This window comes from Ovis canadensis, chromosome 4 (assembly GCF_042477335.2).
Source record: "Ovis canadensis isolate MfBH-ARS-UI-01 breed Bighorn chromosome 4, ARS-UI_OviCan_v2, whole genome shotgun sequence".
In the NCBI taxonomy this organism is placed as follows: Eukaryota; Metazoa; Chordata; class Mammalia; order Artiodactyla; family Bovidae; genus Ovis; species Ovis canadensis.
This window is the reverse complement of record NC_091248.1, coordinates 134724008-134738373: the sequence shown is the minus strand read 5'-3', so window position 1 is coordinate 134738373 and position 14366 is coordinate 134724008. Positions and strand designations below refer to the sequence as shown.

The following is a 14366-nucleotide window of genomic DNA, read 5'->3' as shown; positions in this document are numbered from 1 at the left end:
CAGCAGACGTCCTGAGAGGCGGCCTCGCTCCTGGCTGAGGAGGGCGCCGGTCAGGAGGGGCCCCAGCTCTGCCAGGAAGTGGCGCTGCCTGACCCCCACCCGCCCTCTGAGCCTGGGGGACCCCCAAGCCTCAAAAGGGGCAGAGGTGGAGCAGGAAAGAAAAGACGCCGCCCACCCGCCCTGCCCACTGCTGCCCAGCTCTGTCTGCTGTCCGGCCCTCCTCCGGACTCAGAGCCTTCCCTGCTGCCGGCAGAGGACAAAGCTCCTTAACCTCAGGCTCAGGGCCTGATCCAGAACCGAGCTGCAGGAGAGACCTTTGAACCTAAAGGAAGTGGGGTGCTTTGCCATCTGAGTGCTGGGCTTTTTCATAGCTGGAAAGGAAAGCATCACCAGCTAAGGGCCCAGGACTACAGGCATCAGGCAGGGGTGCAGTTGTAAGGGAGCTTGGCCCTAATTAATCCCCCTCACAGGACAAGTCGGTTACGGTTGAAAATAGGAGGGGCTGGAAACCACCCAGGGCAAATGAGCCAGTCAAGCAGGTCCCTGACCTGTCCTGAGGCCCCAGCGCAGACTGCCAGTGTTGGCCTGGGCAGCAGAGAGCCCCCATGGGGTCACAGGGGCACACCCCTGAGGCAGCACGTCACATCAGTATACTTGAAAAATGTCTGTGAAGGCTTTCCCAGGCTGGTATTTGATTTTATCTTCACCATCATTTTGAGAAGTAGGCTGAGCACATATTAGGAATTCCACCACAGCCTGGGGATCTAACTCAGTCTGATATTCCAAGCACACTTGGGGCACCCGTTCTGTGCTGCAGGCAGCCGGGGTGCTATGGCACCCAGGAGCCAGGGTACCCTGTGCCTACGGGAGCCAGGACGCAGCAGAGAAGCATGCTCTAAGTCTGCTTCCAGGAGCCCAGGAGGCGCGGGCCAGGGTTCAAGCTCCAGAGAGTGCTCCCTGCCTCCTTGGCCAGAGACGTCCTGCCGGCAGCATCTTCGACTCCCCCGTCTTTTTTAGCAGGAGGAAGAAGTAAACTTTTACTGAAGTCTAGTCTAGCAGCTTTCAAAGGACGCAAAAAGAGGGACACAGGTGACTGCTTCGTTTCTGTGTAGGTATGAGTTAAAAATGCACCCGAGGGTGGGGGCGTGTCCCCTCCCCCCACGCAGATCTAGATGGAACAGAAGGACCAGGTGGCCTCAGAGTCAGGTGGTTGCGAAGCTTCTATCCCCCTTTGAACAAAATACAAAGTAACAGCATGGCATGTATTTCGGAAGCAATCTCACTTGCTCCTGATTGCAAAGGCCTCACTGAATAAGTAGGTTTCCAGGCTTCTGGCGTGCAGGCTGGCACACCAGGAGCCAGCTAGCTTCCAACAACACACAAAGCTCAGCCTGGACACTCAGGGACCCAGCAGAGTGGGAGTGGTGACAGGCAGGGTGTCCAGGCAGGAGGGTGGGGAAGGCAACTGAAAAGGGTCTCACCGGCCTGGCCCCTCCTGGGGCCTCGGGACACAGGCAAGCAGGTGCCGGGGCCCGGAGCCACGTGGTCCCAGTCAGGAGAGGCCCAGGAAGGGGAGGCAGGGGTCAGGTCCTGGAGACCAGGGTCCGGAGCAAGGACCCCCGGGCATCAGCATAGCCCCGCCAGGGGGCTGCCACGCCTCAGGGCACCAGTGCCAGGGGTCTAGAGACAGGACCACCCACCCCACGCATCAGACACCCACAGAGGAGCCCCTCTCCCCACCAGCCCTGAGGACACACAGACCTCCCCCTGCAGGGGGAAGTGGAAAAATTCCTGAAAGAATGGGCGTTCACCCAGGAGAAACAGAGTAGCCTTCAACTGATACATTAAGTACCACCCTCCCAACATCAGTTTTGAACAAGGACAGTAAGTCAGGGTACAAAGAACCTTGTGCTGTGTGTTCGCAGTGTGTTACCATTTTCAGTCCTGTGTGATTCAGGTTTTGCTCTCCACGGAGTGAAGACTGTTCTTCAAGCCCTCGGGCCTCCCAAGGTGACCCTCTCCCTTACAACCCTGGCCCTCAGGCTTCTGCCCAGGCGCCCCCTGCGGTGGAGATGCCTGCCCTACCATCCCCGTCTCTCACTCTCCACCGTGTTTCATTTACACATCCACTTCTCTGGGCCCCTCCTCCCCCCATCTGTCTGCATCTTGCGCTTATCACACTTTTTCTGCACATCAGTGCCCCTTCTCTGGACCACAAACTCCTATAGAGGGAGACAGTGCGTCTTGCCTGCCCCTGAAGCAGTTAACGTTTAAGGCATTGAATTTACATCCGTATAAATGGTCTACAGTCTCGGCAACCCTCTAGGTGAGGGGCAGGTATCAGCTTTCTCATTTACAAGGGCACTTGGCCCAAAGTTCATGGCTTGTCCAGCTTCAAATAGTGAGTAAAAAAAATCTGTCAAGTTGCATCCAGAATGGTCAAGTTTCCAGATCCCAAGCTGCATAGCATACCCAGAGTCCAGATCCCGTCTCTACTACTGATTCCCGCCCCCCACCCCCAGACAGAAGGACAGACGGTAGGTGATAATGACGAACTGATAGATCGATAGGTGATGGGCGGAGGACAGAAAAACAGATGAAAATTCCCGGCTTCATTTTTCATTCCTAGCGCCTTTCCATTTGCCAAGTAGCAACCAGCTCTTAGGCTCGGCTGCTCCTTGCGAAGTTCTGAGACAGGTGTGGGATGAGGCGGCATCTCAGGCCCGGGCCGCCCCTGCCCAGCGTCCAACTTTGCGGCCCGAGCAGCTGCGGGGAGGGGCGCGGGGTTGGGGGGAGAGAATGACCTGCCCAGCTTGACGCGGGTCTCCCCCCATCAGGACGCCCTCCAAGTGCCTTCCGATTTTTCAGTTGCCCCAACCAACCCACTTGCTCTTTCTGCCAACTTCTCGGGGGTCTTTAACAAGGAGGACACAGTAGGTGCAAAGGCCGAGAGCCCGGGTCTCCGACAAGGTGGGTCGCTCCGGAGTCGCTCTCCCCTGGCATCTCCGCTGGGAGCTGGGCCGCACAGGGAGCCCACTCGTGCGCACCCGTCACCCGCGGCTTAGAGGCGGTGGAGGGAGCGAAGGCTGGGGGTCGCCAGGGAGAGGCCAGGGGCGCGGGGAAGGAGGTACAAGCGGCTGGGGGCGGGCGGCCGAAGGGAGTGCGGGTGGCGGGGGGCGGTTGCGGAACGTGGGGCGGAGACCCAGGCGGCGAAGCCAGCGCGAGGGAGGGGAGAGACGGAGAGGCGGGGGCGGGGGGCGCGGGGTGCGGACGGACTTGGGGGAGGGAGCGGGGGCGGAGCCGGGGCGCCGGGCGCAACCTCGGCGGACCGCCGACCAGGAGACGGCTGCCGGGTGCCGCCCACCGACCTCGGAGCGGGGAGCCGACCCTGGGGCCGCGTCGCTGCGCACGGGCGGCCCGGCCCATGTCAGCGCCGCGGAGCCGGGATGAGGGCGCCCGCGCTGCTGCCGCCCGCGCTGCTGACCTGCTGCGGCTGGCTGCTCGCCCCGGTGAGTGCCCTCGGACCCGCGCCCTCACGACCCGCCGCGCCGACCCTCCCTGGAGGGAGCGCCCCGGGCGCTCGGCTTTACTGCCGAGGCGCGGAGATCGGAGCTGGTCCCGGGGGCGCGGGGATCAGGGCTGGTCCTGTCCCGGAGGCGCGGGGATCGGGGCTGGCCCGGCCCCGGGGGCGCGGGGATCGGGGCTGATCCCGGGGGCTCGGGGATCAGGGCTGGTCCTGTCCTGGAGGCGCGGGGATCGGGGCTGGTCCGTACCCGGGGGCTCGGGGATCGGGGCTGGTCCTGTCCCGGAGGCGCGGGGATCGGGGCTGATCCCGGGGCTCGGGGATCAGGGCTGGTCCTGTCCCGGAGGCGCGGGGATCGGGGCTGGTCCGTACCCGGGGGCTCGGGGATCGGGGCTGGTCCGGTCCCGGGGACGCGGGGATCGGGGCTGGTCCCGGGGGTTTCACCCGCCCTCCGAGCTCGCTGGAGGGCACAGGCCTGCCGGGGACTCTGGATCCCCGCGCAGAGCGCGAAGAACCGAAGCCCCAGCCTGGCCCGGTGTTAAGACCCGGCTGGGAAGGTGCGTTCGCTCGGTCTGCTCCGCGGTCCCGGGTTTGCTGGGACCGGAACCCAGTGCCTCGCTCGACGCCCTTCGTGGCGGAGCGGGTCCGGGGCCCTGGCGCCCCCTCTGGAGCTGGGGACTGGGCTGCGGTCACCTGCGCAGGCTTCTCCTTTCAGAGGGAAATTGGGGTTTGCCGCATCATTAAACACTTCCCTTTCCACCTGCTAGTACCGGCTAAGCTTCTTGTTTGTTTTAGTGTGTGTCAGGGAGACGTGGTGCGGCTAAACAAAGTTTCCTTTGGAAACAGCCTGCTTTGATTTGTTACCATTTGTTACCATTTGTTACCTATTTAAGAGCACCGGAGGAGGTCATATGCTGGGTGGAAGTTTGTTAACCGAGTGCATTTATAGACTATTTAATTCTTCCTCTTACGAGAAGACGCTTAACCGTAAGCCCGGTTTCTTGCTTCCCTCCCGCAGCCTGGAGCCAGTTTGGGTGTGCGCGCGCGTACGCACTTCACACCGAGGCCAGATCACCGTCTCTATTGACTCATACCCCCTCTTACGGTTGCGAAGCCAGGGATGGAGCTATTTAGGGAAATTCGTTCTTGCTGAGGGTGTTTGTTTCCCGTCTGCACCTAGCCCACCCCTCAGAGAGGCCAATCCCTCCTCAGAGTGAAGGCGAACGATGCCTTCCTCCGTCAGAGGAATGCTGCGGGGATGAGAGCCTGTCTGACCATTTCAGTGCGCGAAAGAGCTGCAGGAATTGTTACGCTTAACGCGGCTTTAACTTCTAGGGTATCCCAAAATACGGCATCACTGTGCGTATTTCAAGAATGCCTGGTATTATGATGTCTTTTAGTACCTTATCAAAAATCCATTTTTTAAGTCAGTACAATTTTCCTAATTCTGACATTTAAGGTATTGACTTGTTAACGTATGAAAAATACAACCTGGTTGAAACCAGAAGCTTGTACAGTGGCCGTTGTCCCGAGATGAGCCATGGGAGAAAAAAGAAGACCAAGCTTCACATCTTGTTTTCTTAAGTGAGGGTGAAGTCGCTAAGTCGTGTCCGACTCTTTGAGATCCCATGGACTGCAGTCTACCAGGCTTCTCTGTCCATGGGGTTTTCCAGGCAAGGGTACTGGAGTGGGCTGCCATTTCCTTCTCCAGGGGATCTTCCTGACCCAGGGATCGAACCCAGGCCTCCTGCATTGCAGGCAGACGCTTTACCCTCTGAGCAACCAGGGAAGCCCAAAGTGAGGTGAACGTGGCAAGAGCACCCAGCATTAAGTTTCTGCTCCTAACACTGCTGCGAACACGCTCAGCTGGGTCCCACTCTGTGGCCCTGTGGAGTCTAGACCACCAGGCTCCTCTGTCCATGGGATTTCCCAGGCATTCTCGGAGACCTGGGATGGGAGTGGGTTGCCGCTTCCTCCTTCAGGGGATCTGCCAAACTCAGGGATGGACCCCAAGTCTCCTGCATCTCCTGCCTTGGCAGGCAGATTCTTTACCACTGAGCCACCTGGGAAGCCCCTTAACACTGTTGGGAAATGTTATTTCTGGTTAGAATTCTACTGACTTATTTCAGTGGTAGGATAACTAAACGTGAGCATATGTGCTAAGTCGCTTCAGTCGTGTCTGACTCTTTGCAGCCCTGTGGACTGCAGTCCTGCCAGGCTCCTCTGTCCATGGGGATTCTCCAGGCAAGAATACTGGAGTGGGTTGCCATGCCCTCCTCCAGAGGATCTTCCCCACCCAGAGACCAAACCCGTCTCCTGCACCGCAGGCAGCTTCTCTACTCCTCAGCCACCAGGGAAGCCCAGTTAGATATAGGTGGCTGTAATACATGCAAGAGCGTGATTCTCTCCAGTAACACAAAAGTTTTGTTCAGACATGAGAGTGGGTGACACCGCTCCAGCCTACTGTGTGAGTACTTATCAGGGGTTGGAGATGGTAATAAAAGAAGAGAATGCTGGACCTTTGTGAAAATAAAGACCAGAGAATATTACCTTCCAAGACTCAAGCAGCATTCAGCCTGTCTTTTGCACACACTGACAGGCAGTGTTAATCGCATCTTTGGTTCCCGTAATCGAGCCTGGCGAGAAGTCCCCCACTGCCTCGCTGCTGCCTCGCTGCTGTGACTCTGCTCTAGGCCTCTCCCGGCTCACCCCTCATCTTTTTGAAAAGTTTGTTCATACCAGATTCCAAAGTTCAGTTTTGAATGTGACCTGCAGCCTCTAAAAATAAAGTTATTCTATTAGGGCTTTCCAGTGAATGCGGAGGCTGGCCTTAGATGAAGCACGCTGGCGTCTGGGGTTGTGTGCAGCCATTAAGAATGGGCTGATGAGTAAACATGTATTTACTTTGATTAAATCAAGGGCTATGAACTGGAGGACTCGAATACTGGAAGATTATTGGATTAAAGAGCTTTGTTGCTGCCAAATTAGTACTGACAACATACAATGTATCACGTTAGTCAGTTTGCTTTCCTGCCCAGAAAAAAAATTATATCAAGTTTCTTGTTTACTAATTCGTTTACAAAGTAAATACTGAAGCTTTAAAAAAAAAAAATTACCATGCCAAAATGTGAAGGTTATTGCTTTTAAATGAGTGTTAGTTTGGAAGCAGTTTAGAACTGTGAGATTTAGGGGCTTTTATGTAGAGTTTTTGCTTGCCTTTCCTATTACAGTGGAATTGTCCCTTTCTTTTAACCATGACTAGGTGAGCAGTATTCACCCAGAATGCCGATTTCATCTGGAAATTCAGGAGGAAGAAATGAGATGTGCAGAGCTTCTAAGGACTCAAACAGAAAAACACAAAGGTAAGGCAGATAGATGCTTGGTGAGACTCTCCCCGGGGTGGACAGGCGGGCTTGCACCTCACTCAGAAAACTGGTGTTTACAGTCACTTGTGTCTTTTTTTTTTTTTTAAGTCTGTTTCCACTGTTTTTTTAATGAACTGCTGGCAAAAATCCTATAGCATTGAGGGTAATGGGCAGTGGGGTATGTGTGTTGGGAAGGGCAGAGGGGAAGGGGGTCCTTCACGTAAACCTTTTAACGTAATAGTTTCCGTGGTTTGAGACAATAGCAACAGTTATTAAAATAATTTATGACAGTTGTTACGATTTGCAAAGGCAAGTCTTTTTCCCATGGAAAGACTATTTATCTGATTTCTTGCATTTTAAATCCTTAGTTACATCACAGATTATTTACATCCAGTTAAGAACAGTGGGAATTTATCAGAAATTAAACAGGAAATTGAGACTTTTGCTTTCTTGAAGAACAGACCAGTTATGAGTACAGTGAGCTTACTGACTATTTCTCCCAGAAGTAAAGCTGGGATGATGAGCTCCCGCCCTGGGTACCGTCTCCTGTTTGTAAACTCTGAAGGTTCTGGGATAACACTCAGATCATAAACTGTGGCAAAAACCTCTTGTCCTTCAGCTTTCTTCTTTTCCTCTGTTCTGTGTTATCATTTTAGTCTATTCAAGAAAAAAATTAAAATCAAAGTACAGCCACGTGTTAAGAGTCTGGTGCCCTGCAGAGGACCGTGAGTGGGAAGTCCCAGGTGTGGGTGTTGTTCTAGACCAGTACTTCCCAGCAGAAGCGGGATGCAAGCCTTATGGGCAGCTTGAGTTTTCTAGTGGCCGTGTTAAAATAAGTAAAAAGAAACTTAGGACTTTGACAATGGTTTTATTTATCCAAATATATCCAAATCACTATTTTTTCAACTTGTAATCAATGTAAGATATTGATGAGAGGTTTTGCTTTTTCAGTGTATTGTCTTGGAAACCCAATATGCATTTCACACTTAGAATGCATCACAATTTGGGTCACACATTTCAGGTACTCACAGATGGTCTGCAGCCAGAGGGGTTTCAAACCAGTTCTAAAACAGCTCTCCTGGGCCCCTTCCTGTCTCCCTGGACCTTCCCTTTTCTCAGCCGAGAAGACAAGGACTCTGGCCCAGGGGCTCCTTGCAGCCTTTGAGATCTGTGGTTCTGCAGTGCCCACAGCGTTCTGAGAGCCACGTCTTCCCAAAGGTCTGGTCAAGCTCTGTCCGGAGGAAGGCAAAACAGGCGGCTCAAACATGAACTCAGGAGGTGTCCTGTAAAAGCCACATGTGACCAGCTACTAGGATCCATGAGGCTGGGTCTTGCCAGTCAGTTCAGCCTCAGGACAAGACAGCTGCCACAGCCACTGAGGCCTGTCCTTTCGGTGAAAATTAAGAGACTTAGGGGAGCTAAACGCTGATAGGAGACATGCCGAAACCCCAGAAGCATCTAGTCGTGGCAGGGAGCAGGTCCGACCAGCACAGCGCTCAGTCCAGGCCTCCCTCATGGAGAGTGCGGGCGGGTTCCGTCCGCCGCATCTGTAGGGGTGACCCTCAGCCTTTGCCCCCGAGGACCATCACCGGACCATCAGGTTGCTGGGCTCTGAGGCTGCTCACAGATGGCGTCCACTCCCTGGCACTGACCGGGGACAGCTGTGAACAGAACCCCTTCTCCACGCGGGGCATCGGCCAGCATTCAGAGGGCAGCCCTCACCGCTGGCAGGCCCCTGCCACAGGCCTGATACATCAGGCACTCCTGACGTGGGAACAAGGGAGGACGCGACCCCTGACATGGGGCAGACTGAATTGGAGTCAGTTTACCACCACAGATAAAGCCTCTGCCCCAGCCCGCCTTGCAGTCACCCGGGGTGCCCCTCCCGCCCCTCGCTGTCCCCTCTGCTTGGGGAACACCAAAACACCGCCTCGTGTCTCCTCCTTAGCACTCTTCATCCCCCGTGCTCACCAGAAGGGCTTTGCTAACAAGAGGAAGCCAGCCCAGCAGGAGGCAGGGAGCGTTTACTTTCCAGAGAGGGGCTTTGGCCGTGGCTTTCCCTCGTGAAGACCCCTCCCAGCTGGCCAGGGCCACTGGGCGTCGGGAGGGGTGCCTGCAGGCCTGTGCCCATGACTCAGGCTGGTGGAAGCGGGCCCAGGAGAGCAGCGTGAGCACGTCCACCGCGGGGCAGGGCGTGTGGTCCTCAGTCGGCTCTCTGTCGTAGAGACTCTTCACCTCCGGTCGGCCCAGGTGGACGGAGTGTGGCCTTAAGCAGCGCGAAGGCTTGTCCTTTAGTGCTTCTCGTTCCAAAGGCTCGAGTCTGGCCCTGGTTCCTGGCCAACACGAACAAGTAACATTTTGCCACGGGGCCTTGGGGAATGTCCCTCAGCACCCGCTTGTTGCTGTGAAGAAACGCAGGCACCAAACATTAGAAATGCAAACTTTAGGTCCCTGTTGTTCAGTTGCTCAGTCATGTCCGGCTCTTTGTGACCCCATGGACTTCAGCACACCAGGCCTCCCTGTGCTTCACCGTCTCCTGGAGTTTGCTCAAACTCACGTCCATCGAGTCGGTGAAAATACTCCAATTCTTACAAGTTTGCAACTAGTACTTTTTAAAAGGTTCTGTGGGAGCAGGCGGAGCTGCTGTGCAGACGCTGCCTGAGCTGCCAGGCTGCTCTGCAGGGACTGCGGGCCAGGCCAGCCCTGCTCAGAGAGCTGCTCGTGGTGCAGAGATGGGCCAGGATGTTTAAAGTGCTCCTCAGGGCTCAGCCCTCGCAGGCTTTGCTGTCTGGCTCCGCGTTCCTCAGAGTGACCTCACAGGGCCCACTGGACATGCTGCCAGGGACGTGGACAGCACAGCCTTGGTGCTGGCTGGAGCAGAAAGACGTGGGAGAATTAGAGGACGGCCCTCCCGTCTGGAGCCGGGGGACGGTGTCACTCGGTCTTTCTGCAATGACAAGCGTCGGTCCTTCGGTGTTTTCTTGTATCAAAGGCTCTTATTTCACTGTTAGCTTGACAGTAAAAACACCTGCCAGAGCCCTTTCACCCTGACTCACAGGAAGAGCCTGTGGGCAGCGCTCCGCCCCCACAGGAGGGAGGCTGGCCAGGTAGCCTGCCTGGTACCCCCACTTTCTGCAGAGAGAAGCAGCTTGTGTTCTGAATTCCCATCTTTTCCTTGTTGCTCTTTGAAATGTGTGTGGCTCGAATACCAAGGATATAAATAGTAATGAGTTACCAGAATAAAGATACTACAGACGAGGTGAACCGGGAGCTGAGCGAAGGCCTTCTCACCGAGCGAGATGAGACGGATTCCAGTACCCACAGTGAACATCAGGAGACACAGGATCTGTAGGAGCTGCAAGAAAGCAGCGTGAGACAGCACCTGAAATGGCAAAAAAAAAAAAAAAAAAAAAAACTAGTTTTCAATTCTGGTGAGGTAGTTTGTGTAAGTCTAACAAGGAATCATTTTTATTACATGTTGGATCTAAAACAAACACAAACAAACCAACACAGAAATCTATACAAAAGCCAACTTCAGTTCTAAACCTCTTTAACGGATTCACTTTATAAAAAAGAAAAGTTTAGGAGGTATTTAGAGATATTTAGGGCTTTGTGACTTAATACTGATTCAGCACTAAGACTGACCTAGTCCCACCCGTGAAGCTCAGGCCACGGACGCCTGGAAATAAGCTCACAGCAGCTCTGTCCCCACCTGCACTGCCAACCACGGTGGGGGGCCCTGAGTCACCACTGCTCTCAGCCTGCGTCCTTGCCTGTGTTCACGTCACCTGGGACCTTCCCCGCGACTTTGCATCATCTTTGCCCCAATTTGGGGAGGAGGATGGGGCAGCTCCACAGTCTGAGCCATGTCATTCATGGCTATGGAGGCTTTGATAACAAGCAGCAGCTTAAACCAGGTCCCCGGGAGGCGCTGGACTAGCAAACTTCCCACTGTTTGACTTTTCTAAACAAAGGATACTGGACTGATTTTGATTCACCCGCCGAGAGCCATGGCGGGTTTGGGTTTGCTCCCCTTCGAGCTAGCTGGAGGTCCTGGCTCATCCCGGGTGCCTGCAGAGGGCTCAGGCCCTGACAGGTTGGTCATCAGAGGTGACTGCTCCAGGCAGAGCAGGCTGTGGGTGACTGTGCTCTCACTCCCGTGGGTGCCCTTTGCCCTCAGCCCCACAAGCTGCGGAGGAAGGCCTGGGGCAGTGTGTCCTTCCTGAGGAGCCCTGAGCTGGGGAACCCAGGAGCCGCGGGAGACGCTGGTGTGCCTGCCTGTCCTTTGCCCCATGAGAGTTGCCCTCTCGTTATGGCGATCAGCCCCGGGGCCACACGCCATCTGCCAAGCTCATTCACCGACGCTCGTCCTCAGGGAGGGTCTGAAGCAAGGCTGTCCGTGCCCCTCCTGAGGCGCCCACGCCTGTCCCCAGCTCAGGGGCGACTCCCCGCAGGGAGGCCGTCCGCAGCCTCTGGCAGCGGCTCCCACGTGGGCTGCTGGCCCCTCTGCTGCGCTCTCCGCTGTCCCTGCAGCCACAGGTCCGGTCTGGCACTCCTGGGAGGGGCCAGGCGCACTCTCTGCTGTTCCCGGGCGGGCCCTGTCTGCACACCCCCAGCCTCCTGGCACCAAGGCGTCTGCCATGGGCCATCCCGTCTGCTGACCCAGAAGCAGACCTGCAGACCCCACCTGGCGGGCAGACGGAAGGCCCTGAGCGTCCTCCCTCTGGACAAGGGAGGGTGACGTCCACCCAGCAGGCATGGGGCATCCCGGTCTTGATGCTTGAAGGTGCCCTCAGCCACCTTCCCGAAGTGAGGACACAAGAGAGGACCCCCAGTCTCTTGCCCAAGCTGGTGGCAGCACCTGGCTCCCTGGAGCCTGAGCCTAGCGCTCTTTTCGTAAAACTGTACTTGGCACCATAGTGAGAGAGGTGTGCTTTAGACCAGGGTTTTCTTCCCTCCCAAGCCTGCTTCAAAGCTGAGGGGCCTCCCCCTGAGCCCCCACAGCTGCCTCTGTTCATCTGCTATCTGCACCTCTGCTCAGGCGCCCCCTTGGGATGGAGGACCCTCCCTGGCCACTCAGAGTGACATTGCCCTGCTGGGGTTTGGAGGCAGCGTGGGGATTTGGTGAGTCCTTCCTGGCTGGCTGTCCTCACTACACGCCCGGTTCTCTGAGTGTCCACAGGGGCCATCGGAGGCCTCTGGGGTTCAGCTGCAGGCAGAATCCCCACAGTTCGGGTGCTGAACCGGGGCCCAGGGCAGCCCAGACGCCTGCCCTTGCACGCCACCTGGCTGTGAGCTGTGAGGGGCTCCTGCAGCCCGAGAACTGACCAACAAGTCGCCCCTTCCCCACCCCAGGGAAGGGCTGCTCCCACTTCTCAAGTCATCTGTGACTTCTTACAATTCCTTCCTTCCCTGCGAGGAAAGGACTGAGGCTGGTCTGAGCAGACGCAGAGGGTGAAGCCAGGCTTCCCGGGGGCCCGCTGCCCCGGTGACAAAGACAGCATGCGTCCCCTGCTGTCCCTCTTACCCACCCTGCGTGAAGCACCAAAGGTCGCCGGGCAGGTGGCAGGCAGGTGGGGGTTCAGGCTTGTTCCCGAGCTTGGAGAGCTGGACAGGCCACCGGAGAGACCACTTGGCTGGGGACGCCGCTGTGAGGCGAGTGCAGTGAGCTGGTGGAGGGGGGAAGGCAGAGGCGCCTCAAGGCCTGAAGCTGCAGACGGGTGGGGTGAGAAGATCCGACCCCTCCCTGGGGGGCAGCGGGGCCCCCGGAGCAGGCTGGGTAGAGCGAGAGAAAGGGACGGGAGGAAGGCTGGAGGCCGCCCGCCAGGTGGGACCGTGCAGGGCCATTGGCCCCGGAGGCCGGGGGAGTGACCAAGGGCCGGCCCGAAGGGTGTGGCCCGGAAGGAGGAAGGCAGGGAGACAGGGCTCCCGGGCTGCGAGGTCAGCGGGATGTGCCCACCGGCAGCGGCCTGTGGTGTGGACCCAGGCGGCGTCTCTGGCCCCGGCCACGCCCCTGGCCCCGGCCACGCCCCTGGCCCCGGCCACGCCCCTGGCCCCGGCCACGCCCCTGGCCCCGGCCACGCCCCTGGCCCCGGCCACGCCCCTGGCCCCGGCCACGCCCCTGGCCCCGGCCACGCCCCTGGCCCCGGCCACGCCCCTGGCCCCGGCCACGCCCCTGGCCCCGGCCACGCCCCTGGCCCCGGCCACGCCCCTGGCCCCGGCCACGCCCCTGGCCCCGGCCACGCCCCTGGCCCCGGCCACGCCCCTGGCCCCGGCCACGCCCCTGGCCCCGGCCACGCCCCTGGCCCCGGCCACGCCCGCAGCCAGGAGGGTGGCCCCGCGGGAGGCTGGTCTGGACGGCCGGGCGTCCAGCCCCTGGGGTCACACTCGGATGAGCAGCTGCCGGCCCGTGTGAGGATGTCTTGTCATAACACTGCGAGATGGATGTCCCGGGACCATCCCGGGACGGCGCCCAAGTGCTGCTCGTAAATCCACGGAAGATCGCCCTGGGAGTAACATGGCAGGACTCCCCGTGCTCCAGCCCCAGCCTGTCAGCTGAGTCCGGCCTCCAGTGCGATGCAGCTTGACTCTGCCCACCTGGGAGCTTGTGCGGCACCAACAACATCCCAAGGGGTCACTGACGTCAGAGAGAAGGTTGTTGAGGATTTGCACAGAGGATGGTGGGTGAAGGTGCGGCGTCTGCACAAGCTTAGCTCTCCATCAGTTCTGAGCTGACCCGCTGCGGGGCCTCATGGGTCTCCTGACGGTCCTGTCCTGCTGCTGTGGGAGGAGACGCCTGTCTCAGGGGGATTTCCAGTCAGCCCTCAGGCAGGCATGCCTGCCAGGACACCCACCATAGGCACCCCATTTGCTCAGCTCAGTGTAGGGGACATTTTGATATTTGGGGTTGATTGGATTCAGCATATTTTTTAAATAGGTTCAAAGTGGACTTCTGTACATTTCTTTTTTTTTTTTCTTTAAAAAAATAGATCGTTTTGTTCAGTTAACAGCTTTGATTAGTTCTGGGTTTTGAGTCTTTGTTTAGCATTAGTTTAGGTCCCAGAATATGACTCCCAACTTTGGAATCCACCTGAGCTGAAATGAAACTTTGCTGCTTCCATATTCGAAATTCCAAAGGGATTCAATCAAGACACCATCTGGTAGCATTGTCGCCCAAAATGGCATTTCCCAGACCTTGGTTTGTGGTTTGCCTCCAACTTACCAAGGTTGGGATCATTGTAACACCCTAATTAGACTGGATATCCAGGAGGTGTCTGAAGAATGAGGTCCCCGTAAAACATTCCTTGTAGCCCTGGAAACGCATTTAGAGCTGGAGCACCGTTGTGGGAGCACCTGGGTTCACTCCCGTATAGAGTCCAGGCTCCTGCACAGGTGGTCTAGGAAGCAGCATGGCTCTGGGGCATGGTCCACACCCGCCCGATGGTTTCTCTCTGGGCCCGAAGGCTTGGCCCGCAGTG

General features: G+C 57.2%; 1 protein-coding gene across 2 annotated transcripts in view; it reads left to right on the top strand.

The window, feature by feature from the left end:
* Nucleotides 1-3241: 3241 nt before the first annotated feature.
* Nucleotides 3242-14366, top strand: part of VIPR2 (vasoactive intestinal peptide receptor 2) — a 68967-nt gene continuing 57842 nt past the window's right edge. Inside the window, exons 1-2 of one of the 2 annotated variants that reach the window (XM_069587280.1) lie at nt 3242-3509; nt 6786-6885. Coding sequence is in view for 1 of the 2 variants with exons in the window: in XM_069587281.1 (XP_069443382.1) it covers nt 3447-3509; nt 6786-6885 (163 nt within the window). In the remaining variant the exon portion in view is untranslated. The remainder of the gene's footprint in view (nt 3510-6785; nt 6886-14366) is intronic. The other variant, XM_069587281.1, reaches the window with a different exon arrangement.